Source organism: Erinaceus europaeus, chromosome 20, assembly GCF_950295315.1.
Source record: "Erinaceus europaeus chromosome 20, mEriEur2.1, whole genome shotgun sequence".
Taxonomy (NCBI): domain Eukaryota; kingdom Metazoa; phylum Chordata; class Mammalia; order Eulipotyphla; family Erinaceidae; genus Erinaceus; species Erinaceus europaeus.
In genome coordinates this window covers 1,217,411-1,239,525 of record NC_080181.1, presented here as the reverse complement: position 1 = coordinate 1,239,525, position 22,115 = coordinate 1,217,411, and the positions used below count along the sequence as shown (strand labels likewise).

The window sequence follows — 22,115 nt, the reverse complement described above, 5'->3', positions numbered from 1 at the left end:
AGTAAGTTGCAGAGCCCTATTAGGCAAAGCCAATTCAGCATCTAGACAGCTCCAGAAAGAGAGCTTACCTGACTGAGCTTCCCCACAGCCCACCTCCTAACACTCAGAAGTGTGGTCTACCTGACAGCTTACCCACAGCCCGCCTTCTAACACTAAGAAGTGTGGTCTACCTGACAGCTTCCCCACAGCCTGCCTCCTGACACGCAGAAGTGTGGTCTACCTGACAGCTTCCCCACAGCCTGCCTCCTGACACGCAGAAGTGTGGTCTACCTGACAGCTTCCCCACAGCCTGCCTCCTAACACTCAGAAGTGTGGTCTACCTGACAGCTTCCCCACAGCCTGCCTCCTAACACGCAGAAGTGTGGTCTACCTGACAGCTTCCCCACAGCACACCTCCTAACACTCAGGTGTGGTCTACCTGACAGCTTCCCCACGGCACACCTCCTAACACTCAGAAGTGTGGTCTACCTGACAGCTTCCCCACAGCCTGCCTCCTAACACTCAGAAGTATGGTCTACCTGACAGCTTACCCACAGCACACCTCCTAACACTCAGAAGTGTGGTCTACCTGACAGCTTCCCCACAGCACACCTCCTAACACTCAGAAGTGTGGTCTACCTGACAGCTTCCCCACAGCACACCTCCTAACACTCAGAAGTGTGGTCTACCTGACAGCTTACCCACAGCCTGCCTCCTAACACTCAGAAGTGTGGTCTATCTGACAGCTTCCCACAGCACACCTCCTAACACACAGAAGTGTGGTCTACCTGACAGCTTCCCCACAGTACACCTCCTAACACTCAGAAGTGTGGTCTACCTGACAGCTTCCCCACAGTACAGCTCCTAACACTCAGAAGTGTGGTCTACCTGACAGCTTCCCCACAGCTTGCCTACTAACACTCAGAAGTATGGTCTACCTGACAGCTTCCCCACAGCCTGCCTCCTAACACTGAAGTGTGGTCTACCAGACAGCTTCCCCACAGCACACCTTCTAACACTCAGGTGTGGTCTACCTGACAGCTTCCCCACGGCACACCTCCTAACACTCAGAAGTGTGGTCTATCTGACAGCTTCCCACAGCCTGCCTCCTAACACTCAGAAGTGTGGTCGACTTGACAGCTTCCCCACAGCACACCTCCTAACACTCAGAAGTGTGGTCTACCTGACAGCTTCCCCACAGTCTGCCTCCTAACACTCAGAAGTGTGGTCTACCTGACAGCTTCCCCACAGCACACCTCCTAACACTCAGAAGTGTGGTCTACCTGACAGCTTCCCCACAGCCTGCCTCCTAACACTCAGAAGTGTGGTCTACCTGACAGCTTCCCCACAGCACACCTCCTAACACTCAGAAGTGTGGTCTAGCTGACAGCTTCCCCACAGCCTGCCTCCTAACACTCAGAAGTATGGTCTATCTGACAGCTTCCCCACAGCCTGCCTTCTAACACTCAGAAGTGTGGTCTACCTGACAGCTTCCCCACAGCACACCTCTTAACACTCAGAAGTGTGGTCTACCTGACAGCTTACCCACAGCCTGCCGCCTAACACTCAGAAGTGTGGTCTACCTGACAGCTTCCCCACAGCCTGCCTCCTAACACTCAGAAGTATGGTCCACCTGACTGCTTCCCCACAGCACACCTCCTAACACTCAGAAGTGTGGTCTACCTGACAGATTCCCCACAGCACGCCTCCTAACACTGAAGTGTGGTCTACCTGACAGCTTCCCCACAGCCTGCCTCCTAACACTCAGAAGTGTGGTCTACCTGACAGCTTCCCCACAGCACACCTCCTAACACTCAGAAGTGTGGTCTACCTGACAGCTTCCCCACAGCCTGCCTCCTAACACTCAGAAGTATGGTCTACCTGACTGCTTCCCCACAGCACACCTCCTAACACTCAGAAGTATGGTCTACCTGACAGCTTCCCCACAGCCTGCCTCCAAACACGCAGAAGTGTGGTCTACCTGACAGCTTCCCCACAGTCTGCCTCCTAACACTCAGAAGTGTGGTCTACCTGACAGCTTCCCCACGGCACACCTCCTAACACTCAGAAGTGTGGTCTACCTGACAGCTTACCCACAGCCTGCCTCCTAACACTCAGAAGTGTGGTCTACCTGACAGCTTCCCCACAGCACACCTCCTAACACTCAGAAGTGTGGTCTAGCTGACAGCTTCCCCACAGCCAGCCTCCTAACACTCAGAAGTATGGTCTACCTGACAGCTTCCCCACAGCCTGCCTTCTAACACTCAGAAGTGTGGTCTACCTGACAGCTTCCCCACAGCAAACCTCTTAACACTCAGAAGTGTGGTCTACCTGACAGCTTACCCACAGCCTGCCGCCTAACACTCAGAAGTGTGGTCTACCTGACAGCTTCCCCACAGCCTGCCTCCTAACACTCAGAAGTATGGTCTACCTGACTGCTTCCCCACAGCACACCTCCTAACACTCAGGAGTGTGGTCTACCTGACAGATTCCCCACAGCACGCCTCCTAACACTGAAGTGTGGTCTACCTGACAGCTTCCCCACAGCCTGCCTAACACTCAGAAGTGTGGTCGACTTGACAGCTTCCCCACAGCACACCTCCTAACACTCAGAAGTGTGGTCTACCTGACAGCTTCCCCACAGCCTGCCTCCTAACATTCAGAAGTATGGTCTACCTTACTGCTTCCCCACAGCACACCTCCTAACACTCAGAAGTGTGGTCGACCTGACAGCTTCACCACAGCACACCTCCTAACACACAGAAGTGTGGTCTACCTGACAGCTTCCCCACAGCCTGCCCTCTAACACTCAGAAGTATGGTCTACCTGACAGCTTCCCCACAGCACACCTCCTAACACTCAGAAGTATGGTCTACCTGACAGTTTCCCCACAGTCTGCCTCCTAACACTCAGAAGTGTGGTCTACCTGACAGCTTCCCCACAGCCTGCCTCCTAACACTCAGAAGTGTGGTCTACCTGACAGCTTCCCCACAGCACGCCTCCTAACACTCAGAAGTGTGGTCTACCTGACAGCTTCCCCACAGCCTGCCTCCTAACAATCAGAAGTATGGTCTACTTGACAGCTTCCCCACAGCACACCTCCTAACACACAGAAGTGTGGTCTACCTGACAGCTTCCCCACAGCACACCTTCTAACACTCAGGTGTGGTCTACCTGACAGCTTCCCCACGGCACACCTCCTAACACTCAGAAGTGTGGTCTACCTGACAGCTTCCCCACAGCCTGCCTCCTAACACTCAGAAGTATGGTCTACCTGACAGCTTCCCCACAGCACACCTCCTAACACTCAGAAGTGTGGTCTACCTGACAGCTTCCCCACAGCACACCTCTTAACACTCAGAAGTGTGGTCTACCTGACAGCTTCCCCACAGTACACCTCCTAACACTCAGAAGTGTGGTGTACCTGACAGCTTCCCCACAGCCTGCTTCCTAACACTCAGAAGTGTGGTCTACCTGACAGCTTCCCCACAGCACACCTCCTAACACTGAAGTGTGGTCTACCAGACAGCTTCCCCACAGCACACCTCCTAACACTCAGAAGTGTGGTCTATCTGACAGCTTCCAACAGCCTGCCTTCTAACACTCAGAAGTATGGTCTACCTGACAGCTTCCCCACAGCACACCTCCTAACACACAGAAGTGTGGTCTACCTGACAGCTTCCCACAGCACACCTCCTAACACACAGAAGTGTGGTCTACCTGACAGCTTCCCCACAGCCTGCCTCCTAACATTCAGAACTGTGGTCTACCTGACAGCTTCCCCACAGCCTGCCTCCTAATACTCAGAAGTATGGTCTACCTGACAGCTTACCCACAGCACACCTCCTAACACACAGAAGTATGGTCTACCTGACAGATTCCCCACAGCCTGCCTCCTAACACTGAAGTGTGGTCTACCTGACAGCTTCCCCACAGCCTGCCTCCTAACATTCAGAACTGTGGTCTACCTGACAGCTTCCCCACAGCCTGCCTCCTAATACTCAGATGTGTGGTCTACCTGACAGCTTACCCACAGCACACCTCCTAACACACAGAAGTGTGGTCTACCTGACAGATTCCCCACAGCACGCCTGCTAACACTGAAGTGTGGTCTACCTGACAGCTTCCCCACAGCCTGCCTCCTAACAGTCAGAAGTGTGGTCGACTTGACAGCTTCCCCACAGCACACCTCCTAACACTCAGAAGTGTGGTCTACCTGACAGCTTCCCCACAGCCTGCCTCCTAACACTCAGAAGTATGGTCTACCTGACTGCTTCCCCACAGCACACCTCCTAACACTCAGAAGTATGGTCTACCTGACAGCTTCCTCACAGCCTGCCTCCTAACACGCAGAAGTGTGGTCTACCTGACAGCTTCCCCACAGTCTGCCTCCTAACACTCAGAAGTGTGGTCTACCTGACAGCTTCCCCACAACACACCTCCTAACACTCAGAAGTGTGGTCTACCTGACAGCTTACCCACAGCCTGCCTCCTAACACTCAGAAGTGTGGTCTACCTGACAGCTTCCCCACAGCACACCTCCTAACACTCAGAAGTGTGGTCTACCTGACAGCTTCCCCACAGCCTGCCTCCTAACACTCAGAAGTATGGTCTACCTGACAGCTTCCCCACAGCCTGCCTTCTAACACTCAGAAGTGTGGTCTACCTGACAGCTTCCCCACAGCTTGCCTACTAACACTCAGAAGTATGGTCTACCTGACAGCTTCCCCACAGCCTGCCTCCTAACACTGAAGTGTGGTCTACCAGACAGCTTCCCCACAGCACACCTTCTAACACTCAGGTGTGGTCTACCTGACAGCTTCCCCACGGCACACCTCCTAACACTCAGAAGTGTGGTCTATCTGACAGCTTCCCACAGCCTGCCTTCTAACACTCAGAAGTATGGTCTACGTGACAGCTTCCCCACAGCACACCTCCTAACACACAGAAGTGTGGTCTACCTGACAGCTTCCCCACAGCCTGCCTCCTAACATTCAGAACTGTGGTCTACCTGACAGCTTCCCCACAGCCTGCCTCCTAACACTGAAGTGTGGTCGACTTGACAGCTTCCCCACAGCACACCTCCTAACACTCAGAAGTATGGTCTACCTGATTGCTTCCCCACAGCACACCTCCTAACACTCAGAAGTATGGTCTACCTGACAGTTTCCCCACAGCCTGCCTCCAAACACGCAGAAGTGTGGTCTACCTGACAGCTTCCCCACAGTCTGCCTCCTAACACTCAGAAGTGTGGTCTACCTGACAGCTTCCCCACAGCACACCTCCTAACACTCAGAAGTGTGGTCTACCTGACAGCTTACCCACAGTCTGCCTCCTAACACTCAGAAGTGTGGTCTACCTGACAGCTTCCCCACAGCCTGCCTCCTAACACTCAGAAGTATGGTCTACCTGACAGCTTCCCCACAGCCTGCCTTCTAACACTCAGAAGTGTGGTCTACCTGACAGCTTCCCCACAGCACACCTCTTAACACTCAGAAGTGTGGTCTACCTGACAGCTTACCCACAGCCTGCCGCCTAACACTCAGAAGTGTGGTCTACCTGACAGCTTCCCCACAGCCTGCCTCCTAACACACAGAAGTGTGGTCTACCTGACAGATTCCCTACAGCACACCTCCTAACACTCAGAAGTATGGTCTACCTGACAGCTTCCCCACAGCACACCTCCTAACACTCAGAAGTGTGGTCTACCTGACAGCTTCCCCACAGCCTGCCTCCTAACACTCAGAAGTGTGGTCTACCCGACAGCTTCCCCACAGCACACCTCCTAACACTCAGAAGTGTGGTCTACCTGACAGCTTCCCCACAGCCTGCCTCCTAACACTCAGAAGTATGGTCTACCTGACAGCTTCCCCACAGCACACCTCCTAACACTCAGAAGTGTGGTCTACCTGACAGCTTACCCACAGCCTGCCGCCTAACACTCAGAAGTGTGGTCTACCTGACAGCTTCCCCACAGCACACCTCCTAACACTCAGAAGTGTGGTCTACCTGACAGCTTACCCACAGCCTGCCTCCTAACACTCAGAAGTGTGGTCTACCTGACAGCTTCCCCACAGCACACCTCCTAACACTCAGAAGTGTGGTCTACCTGACAGCTTCCCCACAGCCTGCCTCCTAACACTCAGAAGTATGGTCTACCTGACTGCTTCCCCACAGCCTGCCTTCTAACACTCCGAAGTGTGGTCTACCTGACAGCTTCCCCACAGCACACCTCTTAACACTCAGAAGTGTGGTCTACCTGACAGCTTACCCACAGCCTGCCGCCTAACACTCAGAAGTGTGGTCTACCTGACAGCTTCCCCACAGCACACCTCCTAACACACAGAAGTGTGGTCTACCTGACAGATTCCCTACAGCACACCTCCTAACACTCAGAAGTATGGTCTACCTGACAGCTTCCCCACAGCCTGCCTCCTAACACTCAGAAGTGTGGTCTACCTGACAGCTTCCCCACAGCCTGCCTCCTAACACTCAGAAGTGTGATCTACCTGACAGCTTCCCCACAGCACACCTCCTAACACTCAGAAGTGTGGTCGACCTGACAGCTTCCCCACAGCACACCTCCTAACACTCAGAAGTGTTGTCTACCTGACAGCTTCCCCACAGCCTGCCTCCTAACACTCAGAAGTATGGTCTACCTGACAGCTTCCCCACAGCCTGCCTTCTAACACTCAGAAGTGTGGTCTACCTGACAGCTTACCCACAGCACACCTCTTAACACTCAGAAGTGTGGTCTACCTGACAGCTTACCCACAGCCTGCCGCCTAACACTCAGAAGTGTGGTCTACCTGACAGCTTCCCCACAGCACACCTCCTAACACACAGAAGTGTGGTCTACCTGACAGATTCCCTACAGCACACCTCCTAACACTCAGCAGTATGGTCTACCTGACAGCTTCCCCACAGCACACCTCCTAACACTCAGAAGTGTGGTCTACCTGACAGCTTCCCCACAGCCTGCCTCCTAACACTCAGAAGTGTGGTCTACCTGACAGCTTCCCCACAGCACACCTCCTAACACTCAGAAGTGTGGTTGACCTGACAGCTTCCCCACAGCACACTTCCTAACCCTCAGAAGTGTGGTCTACCTGACAGCTTCCCCACAGCCTGCCTCCTAACACTCAGAAGTATGGTCTACCTGACAGCTTCCCCACAGCACACCTCCTAACACTCAGAAGTGTGGTCTACCTGACAGCTTACCCACAGCCTGCCTCCTAACACTCAGAAGTGTGGTCTATCTGACAGCTTCTCACAGCCTGCCTAACACACAGAAGTGTGGTCTACCTGCTACCCTACCCCTCCCATGACCCCCTACATGTGCCGGGCACCCGTGAGGCTCATGTAAGTGGGAAGCACAGGCTGTGGCCCATGGAAGACACTGCACATGCATCAAAGTATTTCCTCTGCTCAGAGTCCCTTAGGCAGCCCTGTCGCTTATGGGTCAACTAGCAGCACTAGACCAGGAGGAACTGACTCTCTTGCCATACTCTTGCAGACTACACAGCACTGGTACTGTCCCTTAGTGTGCCACATGGCAAGGAAGGGAAGTCAGTGGCTGGCTAAGTAGCTGACTTGGATGAGTCACCTGCTTGACAGCGTCCCAGGCAGGGGCCCAACTCTCACTGCACTAGAGGAAGGCTTGGGGTTCCGGCTTCTCTCCCTCTCTGCCTCTCTATCTAAAAAAGCTTGGAGCAGTGAGGTAAGTTATTGGAGGCTTGACGTTGTAGAAATGAAACTAGGGCTGAGTACTGTCACAGTGCATGGGGACCAGGTGTGGCCTGCTGGGGGCGCTGTTTTCAGAGTTGTCAAGAAGTTTCCCCTCCCCCCTTACCACCAGCTGTGGGGACTTGCAGAAGGACCACTTGTGCTTTCAGGTGCACCACATCTACTTACGAAGTCAGTGAGTTAGACAAAGTAAGTCATGAGATTCTTCAGGATTCCTAAACACTGCTGAGTCTCAGGACTTCCTCTTGGCTCTGTGTAGCACCTGGCTGCTGCAGCGGCTTCCTTTCTGAGGTCCTGCCTGCCCCTTCTGCCCAAGTGGGGCTCACCACCCAGGGACCCAGACAGGACCTCAGGGCCAGCCCTCTGTGCTCACCTGGTCGCATACGGGGCTGTTGTCATTGACGTCACTGACGCTCACTTCCACCATGGCCTGTGTGACAAAGAGCCCGTCGGTGGCGGTGATGTTGAGGAAGTAAAGGTCTTGCTCCTCTCTGTCTAGAGGCCTCTTCACGTAGACCTTCCACTCGCTCTGCACCAGCCCCAGGGCGAACCTTCCTCGGGGGTTCCCTCCTGCAGAGAAATGGGTTCTGAAGCTGTGAAGTGGGTGCTCTGCTCTCCAGTCTCCCTACGAGGTCTGCGTGGGGTTGCCCGGATCCCCGACAACTATCCTTGACCACAGTGGGAGGTCAAACATCAGCTTGCTAAGGGGAGAGAGGCACTCAGAACTGAGATGCCTGGGTCCTGCTTAGTCCCGTCAGGATGATCAGACTCCCACTCTGAATACTCACTGCCCTTCTGGGAATGCTCTGACTGCTTTTCCACTTGTCCCAAGAGAGCTTATACTACACTTCGCTGCTTGTTACCAAGGCAGTTTCATTAGCAGTTGGTTACGCAGTCAAGGATGCTTCCACTACACAATCTCTTAATGAAGGCTTCTCTAACTGATACCTCTCCTGACAAGAACGGGAGTTCTTGGGGTTGGGGGAGTGTACTAAATGATCCTAATGAGGGGTCACTTAGGAATAGTTTGGAGAGAAACCTGCAGTGAGATCCAAGGGAAGAAGTGATATGGAGTAGGAGAGGGAGGAGGGGTGGTCTGGGAGGCTGAGTGCTGACGGCAGGCAGCCAGCCAGTCAGGCAGGCAGGCAACACCACCTTCAGCACTGAGCCTGGGGCAGGAAGAGGAGGAGGTGGAGGAGGACATGACCTTCTCACTGGGAAGAGGAAGGATGTCACTCCCAGCATGGAGGAAGGTGGACAAGTGGCTGGCGAGAGTGGAGGAGCTAGTCAGGCCATTGACAGCTGTGTGTGGGTCCCACCAGAATCCCCCCTGCACTGAGCCAGCTGTTATGCCAGGTTGATGGGCAGGGCAGGGGCATGGGCAGGGGAAAAGCTGACCCCAGTGCTCACACTGCAGTGAGGAGTCACCCTGGCATGCCTGGCTGGCTAGCAGAGGGGCTACTTTCTGACAAGGAGTTTTCTTTTTTTCTTTTTTTAAATTTATTGCCACCAGGGTTATCACTAGGGCTTGGTCCCTGCACAATGAATCCACTGCTCCTGCAACAATTCTTTCCTCTCTCTCTCCTTCTCTCCCTTTCTTTCTTTTTCTTAGTTGATAGGACAGAGAGCATCTGAGAGGAGCAGAGAACAAAGGCAATGTCCCTCAAGGGACTTAGTGGAAACAGAAGAGTCCAGTGCTAGACTATGTCTTGGATCACATGTGGGGGCAGAGGGGGGCCTTCAGGGGCCTCAGAGGGTACAGCACCCTTGGGACACATGGACAGGCCAGCGGCAAGACTGCAGGAGCAGCCAGGGCTGCACCCCGCCATGCCCCTGGCTCCAACTGGGAATGACGGCCCCCATCCCGAGGGCACTGATCAGTGCCTGGAGTCATCTCTGCATGTCACAGCGGGGCAGAGACACTGCTGTCACCAGCAAAGGCCCCCAGTGACAGAGCAGGGTAGGGAGGTGGGGAGGCGGGGAGGCAGGGTCCTCATCAGTGCTGGGATTGGTTCTGCTTCACTGAACTGTCTTCAGCAACCACGACTCTCCCCTCTCCAGGAGAGGGTCTCCGACTGCAGGCCCCCGCCCATCTTTTGCTAATAAAATGATTAATGGCCCTTTGTTCATCTGAGGCACACAGCCAAGTTGTGTTATACCAAGAGTAAAAGTTAAATCCAATTAAAGTCAGCTGGTGGTGGCACCGCTCACAGGAGCAGTTGCAGACAGTGTCTCTCGTTACCTTGGTAAAGTCCCTGTAGCTCGCTGCTGAGAATGTGCGGGCTGAGTAATTAAAGCTGAGAGCTCCGTGGCTCTTTTTCACACAGGAGAGTGTACCTCTGAATGCCTGAGTTGCGTGTCTGAGCCCGGTGCCACCTTACTACCAGTCCCTGGCAGAACCGCGGAGCGCCAGGAGCTGGCGGCCAATGCACACAGCCTGTTCCGTCTGGGGGTGAGGCAACCCCATGCTGACAGGCTCTCTGCAGATCCCGCTCTGCGGTGATTAATTAACTTTTCTACTAACATACTTAAGCAGATTCTGTGTCCTCAGGGCATTCTAATTAATTCATTTTTCTCTTTGAATAATGTAGTTTTTCTAAAGGGAAGTCACCTGACTACAAGTATTGATGGATTCTTTAAAATCTTTTGGCACTTTGCTTATGTTCTGCTTCTGAATATCCCAAACATCAAAATATTGGCTTTAAAAACCCTAACAATTCCCAAAGACTGACTGCTGTCATCCCATCCTTCTCTGGGTGGTTCCCGGTCAGTCACCCCAAATACTCTACTGGTGACACCCTCCTTCTGGGTGACGTGCAGTCTGTGGCCTCTCTGAGCATATGGGACATTCTGGCGCATTGGGAGCGTTTACTTTCCTTTACTACTCAACTGCTACTTCCTGTCTGGAAACACAGAAAAAGACTTGAGAACACAGAGTTGTAAGGTTCTTGCCTTTCCTACTTAACTGCTATTTACTCTCTGGAAACACAGAAAAAAAACCTGAGAAGACAGAGTTGTAAGGTTGGGGAGACAGCATAGTGGTTCTGCAAAAGCCTTTCTTGTCTGAGGCTCTGAGGTCCCAGGCTCAATCCCTAGCACTGCCATGATCCAGACCTGAGCAGGACTCTGGTGTCTCTCTATCTCTCTGTCTCTGTGTATCTTTCTCTCTGCATCTCTCTCATTAAAATAAACACAATATTTTAAAAAAGAAAGAAAATGGAGGTCCAGCAGAAATTCTCTGTGATTTAGGGCTGTAACTTGGGATTTTTCATCAGGGCAAGCCCTCCAGCATGTGTGTGTGTGTGTGTGTGTGTTTATTTTCATTCTTTTCTTTCTCCATTTTACTACTATTATTATTTCCCTAGAGCCCTGCTCAGCTCTGGCTGATGGTGGTGCAGGGGACTGACCTGGGACCTCAAAGCCTCAGGCAGAAGGTCTGTCTGTTGGCTAATATCCCCCCATCCATTTTCACTTCCTTAATTCAGGCATTTGACTGTACTTCTTTTTACATGATAAAAGGGAGGCTGAGGCTGGAAAATAGCTCAGTGTGTCAGAGCACGAGACTTGCGTCACTGAAGCTTCACAGGTCTCTGGCTCAGTTCCCATGACCCTAGGCCGGAGCTGAGCAGTCCTCTGACCTCTCTGTCTCTCTCTGTCTGCCCTGCTCATATAAGAGCAAGGCCAGTCTTTACAATCTACCTCAACCTCAGACAACAACCTTGAGAAGTGGCCCAAGGACAGGGTTCCCAGCTGGGCAGTCTGCTTGGGTAAACAGACACACACCCTGACTGGTGCCTGCCCCACTCACCAGCTGCCCTACCTGTGATGTGGTAGCTGACTTGGCGGTTGATGTGGGATGTGTCTCTGTCCCACGTGCTCAGGACAGCCACCACTTCACCCGGGGGGTCGCTCTCTTTCACGCTCCCTCGATACAGCTCCTGGGCAAAGACAGGTGCATTGTCATTGATGTCCGTCACCCTGACGGAGACCAGGGCCGAGGAGGAGAGAGAGAAGGCCTCGCCAAGGTCGGCGGCCACCACGGAGAAGCTGAAGGCAGGGTCCATCTCATGGTCCAGGTCCTTGAGGGTGCTGATCCAGCCCGTGTTGCTGTCGATACTGAAGGCTTCCGCCACCCTCTCGGGCTGGGTGTCTGAATGCAGGGAGTAGGTGACCTGCCCATTGGCCCCCCAGTCTGCATCCACCGCTCTGACCTGTGTGAGCCTGGTGCCTGCGGGCATGCCTTCCATCACAATGGCCTCATAGTTGGCGGTCTCAAAGATGGGCCTGTTGTCATTCTGGTCCAGTACCTTGACCTCGATGTCCACGGTGAGGACGATGTCCACCTTGTCCAGGGGCATGGTGGCAGCCGCCTTGAAGTGGAAAGTGGGGCTGGCCTCGCGGTCAAGGCGCTTATCCAGCTTGATGGTGCCTGTGTCCTGCTCTATGATGAAGACGGCCCCTCTGTTGTTTTCTGGCCGCTCACCATTGAAGGTGCTGAACCTGACACTCTGGGCAGGCAAGACCCGCAGCACATCCAGTGTGCTCCCAATGGCCATGTCCTCCGGCACAGAGAAAGAGTACTGGGGCTGGGCGAAGGCGGGCAGGAGCGTGTCAGGGGGCAGGACGTGGATGTAGACTGGGATGAGGGCGTGCCTCACTGGGACACCCCCGTCCACAGCCTTGACAAAGAAGGACAGCACTGTGTTTCTCAGCTGGTGGAAGCTGCCCTTGGTGACCATCCAGCCATTGTCAGGGTCAATTTCCAGCAGGTCAGCCACTGAGACAGAGGCCTCACTGTACAGGGAGTAGGTGATCCGGGCATTGGCCCCGTCGTCGGGGTCAGTGGCTTGAACCTGCGTCACCAGGTGGCCCCTGCCCACGTCTGCCCGGACACTGGCTCTGTACTCCATGGTGAGGAACTGGGGGGCATTGTCATTCTCGTCTAGGACAATCACCCGCACCGTGCAGAAGGCGGCTCTCCCGCCGCCGTCCAGGGCCCTCAGGAAGATGCTGACGTCTCCCTCCAGGGGGTTCTCCCGGTCCAGCCTCTCTGTGGTGAGCACCTGTCCATTGCTGTCTATGAGGAACCTGTCCTTGGCAACATCGTTGATGATGGAGTAGCTGACCTGCCCGTAGGGGCCGGGGTCCCCGTCTGTGGCCCGGACGTGGATGACCCTGGTCCCGGTGGCTGCGTTCTCTCTCACCTCCGTGACGTAGGTGCTCTGGGCAAAGGCAGGGCTATAGAGGTTGGCTCCCAGGACACGGATGTGCACCTGAGCAGTGCTGGTGAAGAGCCCATCAGACACTGACACGTTGAGGCTGTACAGGGGCTCCATGCGCTGCTTCCGGTGGCCAGACAGCGTGATGACCCCACTCCTGCTGTCCATCAGGAAGCTGGTGCGGTCGTTCCCGGAGAGGATGCTGTACTCCAGCCGGTCAGAGTCGGCGGTGTCTGAGTCGGAGGCCTGCACGCAGGTCACAAAGTGGCCTCGGGGTGCCAGCTCGCTCACATAGGACTCATAGAGGAGCTGGTTAAAGATGGGCGCATTGTCGTTCACATCGGAGATGGAGATGTGCACTAGCACCTCGCTGCTCAGGGGCGGGAAGCCACCGTCAGTGGCACGAACTCTCAGGGTGCAACGCTGCACCAGCTCGTGGTCTAGTGCCCGGGCCGTGAGGATCAGGCCGCTGGCGCTGTCGATGTGGAAGTAGTCCGTGCTGTTGTCGGGGTCCTGCATGATCTGGTAGCGCACCAGCCTGTTGTTTGCCGAGTCCGCGTCCACGGATACCACCTGCAGGACCGGTGTTCCGATGAGTGAGGCCTCTGACAGCGTGGTGTTGTAGGAGGGCTGGTCAAAGACTGGGGGGCTGTCATTCACGTCGCTCACCAGCACATCCACGGCAACTTCAGCCCTGGCCCCAGTCAGGGCGTCGCTGGCTCTGACTGTCAGCTTGTAGGCAGGAGCCATCTCATAGTCCAAGGGGCTGGCGACCTTCAGGACACCAGTGTCAAAGTCCACGCTGAACTGCCTATAGAGGTCCCCGTCCACAATGACGTAGATGACCCCTTGGCCTTCTGGGCTGGTGGCGTTGATGCTCAGGATGGGGGTGTCCACGCCGACGTCCTCGCTGATGGATGCTGTGTAGAAGGGCTTGTCAAACACGGGCATGGCCTTGTTGACAATGGTGATGGGCAGCTCTACCGAGGTGGACAGAGAGGGGCTCCCACCATCTCTGGCCAACACGGTGACACCGTACTCCATGTTGGACAGGTCTGAGCTGAACACCTCCTTTAAGATGACATTCCCCGAGCGTGGGTGGATCTCAAAGTGGCCGTAGTCGTCCTGGAGTGCATAGGTCACTTCTCCGTTGGCGCCTCTGTCCTGGTCGATGGCCATGACCCGGTAGATGAGGGTCCCGGGCTGGGCGTCCACCTGCACAGCGGCATAGTAGGGAAGGCCCACGAAAATGGGGCTGTTGTCGTTGATGTCCTCCACGGTGACCCTCACAGCCACCCTGGACACACGCAGGTGTTCCAGTTCCAGGCTGGCCTCCACCAGTAGCTCATATAGCTCCTGCTCTTCACGGTCGAAGGGCACACCGGTGGTCTCGATGACGCCCGAGGTCGGCTTTATCCTAAACTTGTCCCCTGGGTTTAAGATGCTGTATTTCAAGGGTTCGTTGAGGTGGTTTCCGATGGCGTTGACAACTGCCACCCTGGCTATGCTGGTGCTGTTCTCTGAGATGGAGGAGGAATAAACGTTCTGGGTGAAGTGGAGGCCACTGTCCAGGGCTTCCTTGACCAAGATGTTGGCCATGGCTGTGCTGTGGAACTTCCCATCAGACACTCTTATGACCAGCATGTAGTGGTCTTTGGAGAGGCTGCTATCTTTCACGGTGAGCACACCCGTTGTGGAGTCCATCACAAAGTGGCCAGCACTGCCCTCCACCAGGCTGTAGGTCAGCTCAGGGGGCAGCTCGGAGTCGGGGTCTGTGGCACTGACCTTCAGCACCTCCACTCCAACACAGGTGGGCAGCAGCAATACAGACTCAAACACAGCCTGGGTGAAGGCTGGCGGGCTGTCGTTCACATCCGTCACCTCAATGCTGACCTCCACGGGGCTCTCGGCTGTCAGCTGGGGGCTACCACTGTCTCTCACGTGCACATGGAAGTGGAAGTGGGCAATGGTTTCGTGGTCCAGGTTTGCGATGGTCCTGATTGCGCCGGTGCTGGAATCCACCGTGAAGAACTTTTTGGCCGTGGACTCCACGATCTGGTACACAAGCAGGGCATTCCGGTTGCTGTCGGCGTCAGTGGCTCTAATGACAAGGGGATTGCTGTCCGCACTCCGGACAACGCTGTTGACTGGGGCGGCCTCACTGAGGCGGCCTGAGTACTGAGCACAGAGAAACACGGGGGCATTGTCATTCTCATCCACCACCTGGATGTTGACAGTGGCATTGGAAGCCATTCCCGCCATGTTGGTGGCCTGCACGATGAGCTGGTAGGAGGATGTGCGCTCATAATCCAGGGCCTTGCGTGTGGTGATGACTCCTGAGTAGGGGTTTATGGTGAAGGCGCTGCCGACATTTCCATCCCTGACCTCGTACACGAGGCTGGACTGGCTGACAGCTGAGATGAGGATGACGGACATGCCAGCGTCCACATTCTCGCTGACTTCTGCCTGGTAGTCTCTGTGAGTGAACCTGGGCTGTGCATTGTCAGACATGGTGACAGAGATGCGCACGATGGCCGTGGCTGACATGGGCGGGGAGCCCTGGTCTGTGGCTTTCACCGACAGGACAAACTGCCCCTGGGAGGTGATGTCTGGCTCTTTGGAGACAGTGATAATGCCCAGCACAGGCTCAATCCTAAATGTGTTCCCAGTGTTTCCTACAACACAAAGTCAGTGGGGAAACAAATTACGGTGAGGTCATCAAAGTCCTTCTGAATGGGAGTTGGGCAGTAGCACAGCGGGTTAAGCACACGTGGCGCAAAGAGCAAGGACCGGAGTAAGAATCCCGGTTTGAGCCCCCGGCTCCCACCTGCAGGGGAGTCGCTTCACAGGAGGTGAAGCAGGTCTACAGGTGTCTATCTTTCTCTCCCCCCTCTGTCTTCCCCTTCCATTTCTCTCTGTCCTATCCAACAATGATGACAACAATAATAACTACAACAATAAAAAACAGTAAGGGCAACAAAAGGGAATAAATAAATAAATAAATATTAAAAAAAATGAAGTCCTTCTGAAGAACTTAACTTTCCCTGAGTAGTGACTTCACTGGACACAGACAGCGATTATTGTTTATTCTGGTTCATGCTGACATGAGACCTCTCTGTGAGAGGTATTTAAGAGCAACTGGAATGAGCTTTCCAGCAAGCCTTAGCATCTCAGAGCAGCATTTTCTTAATGTAACAAGAAAAAGAAATGCCCAGCACAGGAATTGGTATTATTACACCTTCTCCAAACAACTTCTTTCCAAACCCTGTGTGCACACGTGTATGTGTGTGTGTGTGTGTGTGTGTGTGTGTGTGTGTGTGTGTGTGTGGTGGGGAATTCGTTCCAGTCCTTGTTTTGTGGACTTTGAGGATGTTCTCAACTGTTCTTCCTCTCCATCACACTCCAATCACACAAGCCCACTCAGACACAAAGCTGGAGACATGTTTTAAGGCAGTGGCTCCAGTCTCTAACAGTCTTGTTGACTGGGTGGCTATTCTAGAGGCTGCCAGGAAGAGGGAAACTACTGATCAATGGAGCCAGTGCAGACACCCGTAGCTTGAGGCAGAGCCCTCATGAGACAGAAGCTGCAGTCCAGACATTCAAGTGGGGAATGGAGGGTCCTCTCCCTGGACCTGCAGTGTGGAATGTGGGACACTGAGGATGAGGAAAGCGAGAGATGGGTAAAGAGTAGGGAACATGAAAGCTGAGGTGTGTGCAGAGCTCAGAAGTGAGGATAGAGGAACAGGACCTGCCTTGAGTACCAGGTGGTTGTTTCACTGCCAGGCTCTCCTGCACCCCACAGAGGCACATATGTCCACACCTGCTTTCTATTGGAGAGTGCAAGTCTCCGTTATCAATTCTATTCAGACCTGCCTTCCTTCCTGCAGCACGTGTGGTGTTTGTAGGGCAGAAACAGAGTTGCCAGAAACACATCAGGACAGGTAGGGGAGAGAGGTCACTTAACACATGTACGAGTACATGGCTGGGTGTGTGTGTGTGCGTGTGCATGCGTGTGTGTGTGTGTGTGTGTGTGTGTGTGTACTCCTGAATCTGTGCTCATTAAACTGCTCCATGCTGGCAAACAGAAATGCCACACTCACACAGAACTTACTGCCATCAGTACTTGCTTACTTTGAAGAAGTAGGAAATTTAATGAAGAGGTAAATAATTGGATTCCAGACCAAAATGTGAGCACTGGGCAATGCGACCTTTGAGGTCAGTGTGTTTTTCCACTTTGTCAAGTAAATGTGACTGTTCTGCCATGACAACAAGATGACCCTTGAACGGGCCTCCATATTCCCAACCAGCAGCATCAGGAGGTGACTGTGGATCCAGCACTGGTCCCCAGACCCTCACAGAGGGGAGGGACTCAGCCCACATTGCCTTAGAGGAGCAGTGGGGAGTCCTGAGCACAGTCAGTAGAAGCAGCTTGAGTGACTGCTGCTGCAAAGCCTACCCCAAGACTCTGGTCCTCTCGAGGCCAGCATTTCTTCACACCCAGTGACAGCTGTGGCCAGGATGCAGGGCCAGCTGGAGTGAGAGCAGATGGCAGGATCTGCCTGCCTCACATGCAGGGCAGGGCCAGCACCCCTCTCTCCACACGGCCCCTGCTAATGACTCTTCCTGACTCACTCTCCTGCTACAGATAGACCCGTGGACACTCACTCCTGCTGGCTTTCTCCAGGGATACAACTTCTTAGAAACATTTTGCATCTGAGCAAAGCTGCACTTGTTATACTTGTGCTTAGGTATCCAGACTTCAGCCTCGTGCCTGGTACAGTAAGGTGCTCAGCTGACAGAAAACGAGTGACAGAGCAGAGGGGGCTCTTCCGTGGAGCTGACATACCCTCTGCACACCTCTGGACTGGGTGTGCCCCCACCCTGACTCAGCTCAATCTTGTCTCTCTGGAGCTGCCTGCGTTGGAGCCACACAGGAGCCACTGCAGCAAACACACCCTGAACAGAACTGAAACGCCATCCCTGCACTCAGCTTCCTCTCCTGTACTTTGGGACTTGTCACTGTTGCAGACTCCGCCCAGGAGCCAGGAGGAAACTGGCTGGGTCCAGCCGGACTTAGCGCAAGTCTGTCTGTCCAGGAAAGGGTCAGCGAGGACCCGAGATTTCTGTGCACACTGCAGATCCCATTAGCCCTTTAGAGACATCCAAAGGTCACTTCTGGAGACACTAATCATTCCTGTGAATTTCAGGAAATTCAAGTTTTCCACATAAACCATGTTTAAGGGAATGATTTTTTCTTTCTTTAGTCTCCTGTTAAGGAAATGAATGAATTCCTTCTTCCAAACAGGGCCAGGCAGTACTCTGGGGAGCTGAGAAGGGAGCAAGTAGTCTGCTCACTGGTTGGTAGGTTTCTCTTAAATCACTTCCAGAACCTCTGAACTGACTTAAGAATTAATGGACTACCTCAGAGAGGTCAAAGTAGTAGTCTCTACAACAAATGCACATAGTAAGTAGACACAGACAGATGCTTGAAAGTTCTAAGTAAGAAAAGTAGACACAGACCCCTTTATCTAGGTGACAGGAAACAATATAAAAAGTTGTTAGAATAGGTAGCACTTTCTGTGACTATTTAAATATCTGTGTTTGTAAAGTAGGCATCCCAAAATTATTTGCAGAATAAGAAGTTATGATGCATACTATGTGCACTTACTGGGTGTGACACTGCCCTGACCTAGAAGTTACCATTTATATAACTACAAATGTCCTGTTATAAACAATAGATGCAAAGCCCACATGAATAAAAGCAAGACCAAAAAAAAATCACATGATTATATCAATAGATGCAGAGAAAGCCTTTGACAAAATACAACATTCCTTTATGATCAAAACACTACACAGAAAGGGGAATAGATGGAAAATTCCTCAAAATAGTGGAGTCCATATACAGCAAACCTACAGCCAACATCATACTCAATGGTGAAAAAATGGAAGCATTTCCTCTCAGATCAGGTACTAGACAGGGCTGCCCTCTATCACCATTACTATTCAACACAGTGTTTAAAGTTCTTGCCATAGTAATCAAGCAGGAACAAGGAATTAAAGGGATGCAGATTGAAGAGAAGAAGTCAAACTTTCACTATTTGCAGATGACAAGATAGTATACATTGAAAAAAAATCTAAGGAATCCAGGAGGGAGATCTTGGCAATTATCAGGCAATATAGTAAGGTGTCAGGCTACAAAATTAACATACAAAAGTCAGTGGCATTCCTCTATGCAAACTCTAAGTTAGAAGAAGAAATCCAGAAATCAATTCCTTTTACTATAGCAACAAAAGCAATAAAATATCTAGGAATAAACCTAACAAAAGAAGTGAAAGGCTAGTGTAACGAAAATTGAGTCACTATTCAAGAAAATAGAAAAAGACACAAAGAATTGGAAAGATATTCCATGTTCATGGGTTGAAAGAATTAAAGAATAGAGCAAAAGCTACACATGTTTATCTGGAACTAGACAAGACCTAGAATTGCCAAAACAATCTTGAGAAGAAAGAACAGAACTGGAGGTGTCACAATCCCAGATCTCAAACTGTATTATAGGGCCATTGTAACCAAAACTGCTTGGTACTGGAACATGAATAGACACACTGACCAGTGGAATAGAATTGAGAGCCCAGAAGTGAGCCCCCACACCTATGGACATCTAATCTTTGACAAGGATGCCCAGACTATTAAATGGGGAAAGGAGAGTCTCTTCAACAAACAGTGTTGGGAAAATTGGGTTGAAACATGCAGAAGAATGAAACTGAACCACTGTATTTCATCAAATACAAAAGTAAATTCCAAATGAATCAAGGCCTTGGGTATTAGACCGGAGATTATCAAATACTTAGAGGAAAATATTGGCAGAACTCTTTTCCGTCTAAATTTTATAGGCATCTTCAATGAGACAAATCCAACTACAAAGAAGACTAAATAAAAAAAAATAAAACAACAGGAACACATCAAGTTAAAAAGAAAAAGATACCACCACCCAAACAAAGAGACCTCTCATAGAATGGGAAAAGATCTTTACATGCCATACATCAGACAAGAGGCTAATAACTAAAATATATAAAGAGCTTGCCAAACTCAGCAACAAGAAAACAAATGACCCTATCCAAAAATGGGGAGAGGATATGAACAGAATATTCACCAAAGAAGAGACCCTAAAGGCCAACAAAGATATGATAAAAATGTTCCAGAGAAATGCAGATAAAGACAACAATGAGATACCACTTCACCCCTGTGAGAATGTCATATATCAGAAAAAGTAGCAGCAACAAATGCTGGAGAGGGTGTGGGGACAAAGGAACCCTCCTGCACTGCTGGTGGGAATGTAAATTAGTCTAACCTCTGTGGAGAGCAGCCTGGAGAGCTCTCAGAAGGCCAGAAGTAGATCTACCCTATGACCCTGCAATTCCTCTCCTGGGGATAGATCCTAAGGAACCAAACACACCCATCCAAAAAAGATCTGTGTATACCTATGTTTATAGCAACGCAATTATAATAATCAAAACCTGGAAGCAACCCAGGTGTCCAACAACAGATGAGTGGCTGAGCAAGTTGTGGTCTATATATACACATTGGAATACTACTCAGTTATTAAAAACAGTGAATTTACCACTTCACCCCATCCTGGATGGAGCTTGAAGGAATCATTTTAAGTGAGATCATCCAGAAAGAGGATGAATATGGGATGATCTCACTCATAGACTGAAGTTGAAAAACGAGATCAGAAGGGAAAACACAAAGCAGAACTTGGACTGGGTTTGGTATATTGCACCAAAGTAAAAGACTCTGGGGTGAGGTGGGGGCGGGGGACAGAGGGCTCAGGGCCTGGAACATGATGGCAGAGGAGGACCTAGTGGGGGTTGAACTGTCACATGGAAAACTGAGAAATGCTATACATGTACAGAGTACTGTATTTTACTGTCAACTGTAAACCATTAATCCTCCGATAAAGAAACTAAAAAAAAAAAAAAGAGGCACGAAGCAACATCCGAGAAAGGAGCTGGTGAAACTGGGTGAAGAGGAAATTCCACAGAAATGCAGACTGGGTGAGTTTGCTTGTGGCCATTGGGCCTGTGTCCTTCCCCTTCTGCCTGCACAGTGCCCAGCAGACTCCTAATGAGTGTGAGGGCTAACTCGAGGAGTCAGTCGACTTAGATATCATTTAATGCATGGATTTACTTTTTCTTTTCTTTTTTAAAAAAACTTTTTATTATCTTTATTTATTGGATAAAGACAGCCAGAAATTGAGAGGGTAAGGGGAGACAGAGAGGAAGAGTGACAGAGAGACACCTGCAGCCCTGCTTTACCATTTGCAAAGCTGTCCCCCTGCAGGTGGGGGACCAGGGCTCGAACCTGGGTCCTTGTACGTCGCAACATGTACGCTTAACTATGTGTGTTACCACCTGGCCCCAGGGCTTTACTTTTTAAAGACAGTGGTCAGCTTTTCTTTCTCTAATAGTTCTCAGCCCACATCAGGCATTGAGGCATTCACATGTTAATGCAAGAGGCCTCCAGGTTGCTAACACTGAAGTCAGGGAGGAGACTTTCCTGCACTAGCAGGACTGGGACTGGGTGGTGGTGGTGGGGGGGGCAGAACTTGGCACATGCGTGACAGACATGAGGTGGCAGAACCCTTTGGAAGTCTGCAGCTTGGGCAGCAATGGGACACTGGAGTCCACACTTAATTCTCATGTTTAGGCTCATGGTCTCACCCCCTTCTGTCTTAAGTGTTTCCCAGCTATCCACCTTCAAATCATAAGCAATTGTGACTTGCCTAGTATATGCAAGAAACTGATCCTTTAAAAAAAAAAAAAAAAAAGATGTACTTTGTGTCATGAGAGAGACAGAGAGGTCTCAGGTATGTAATTCTGTTCTCTAATGTACTGTGCTATTCCTGGTCTGCTAAAACCGAGTCTTAAAAAAACAAGTGTAGGGGGGCAGAACCAAGGTGCAAGCAGTGGCTGGTGTGAGCTCCAGCCAGCAAGCAGCTTGTGACCAGGGATTCTCTGGATAGGGTTCCAGATGCTAGCATGATGCCAACCAGACTTCCCTGGACAGACAACCCCAGCAATGTGTCCTGGAGCTCTGCTTCCCCTGAGCCCCAGCCCACTAGGGAAAGAGAGAGGCAGGCTGGGAGTGTGGATCCACCTGTCAATGCCCATG

At 51.9% G+C, this 22,115-nt stretch overlaps 1 protein-coding gene across 4 annotated transcripts in view; it reads right to left on the bottom strand.

Moving 5' to 3' along the window:
• The window catches only part of FAT3 (FAT atypical cadherin 3), a 362,716-nt gene that overhangs the window by 46,841 nt on the left and 293,760 nt on the right, over positions 1–22,115 (bottom strand). For all 4 annotated transcript variants that reach the window (XM_060179643.1, XM_060179646.1, XM_060179644.1 and 1 more), the window contains 2 exons: positions 11,546–15,619; positions 8,099–8,295 (listed from right to left, as the gene is read on the bottom strand). In XM_060179643.1, the coding sequence (XP_060035626.1) occupies positions 8,099–8,295; positions 11,546–15,619 (4,271 nt within the window). The remainder of the gene's footprint in view (positions 1–8,098; positions 8,296–11,545; positions 15,620–22,115) is intronic.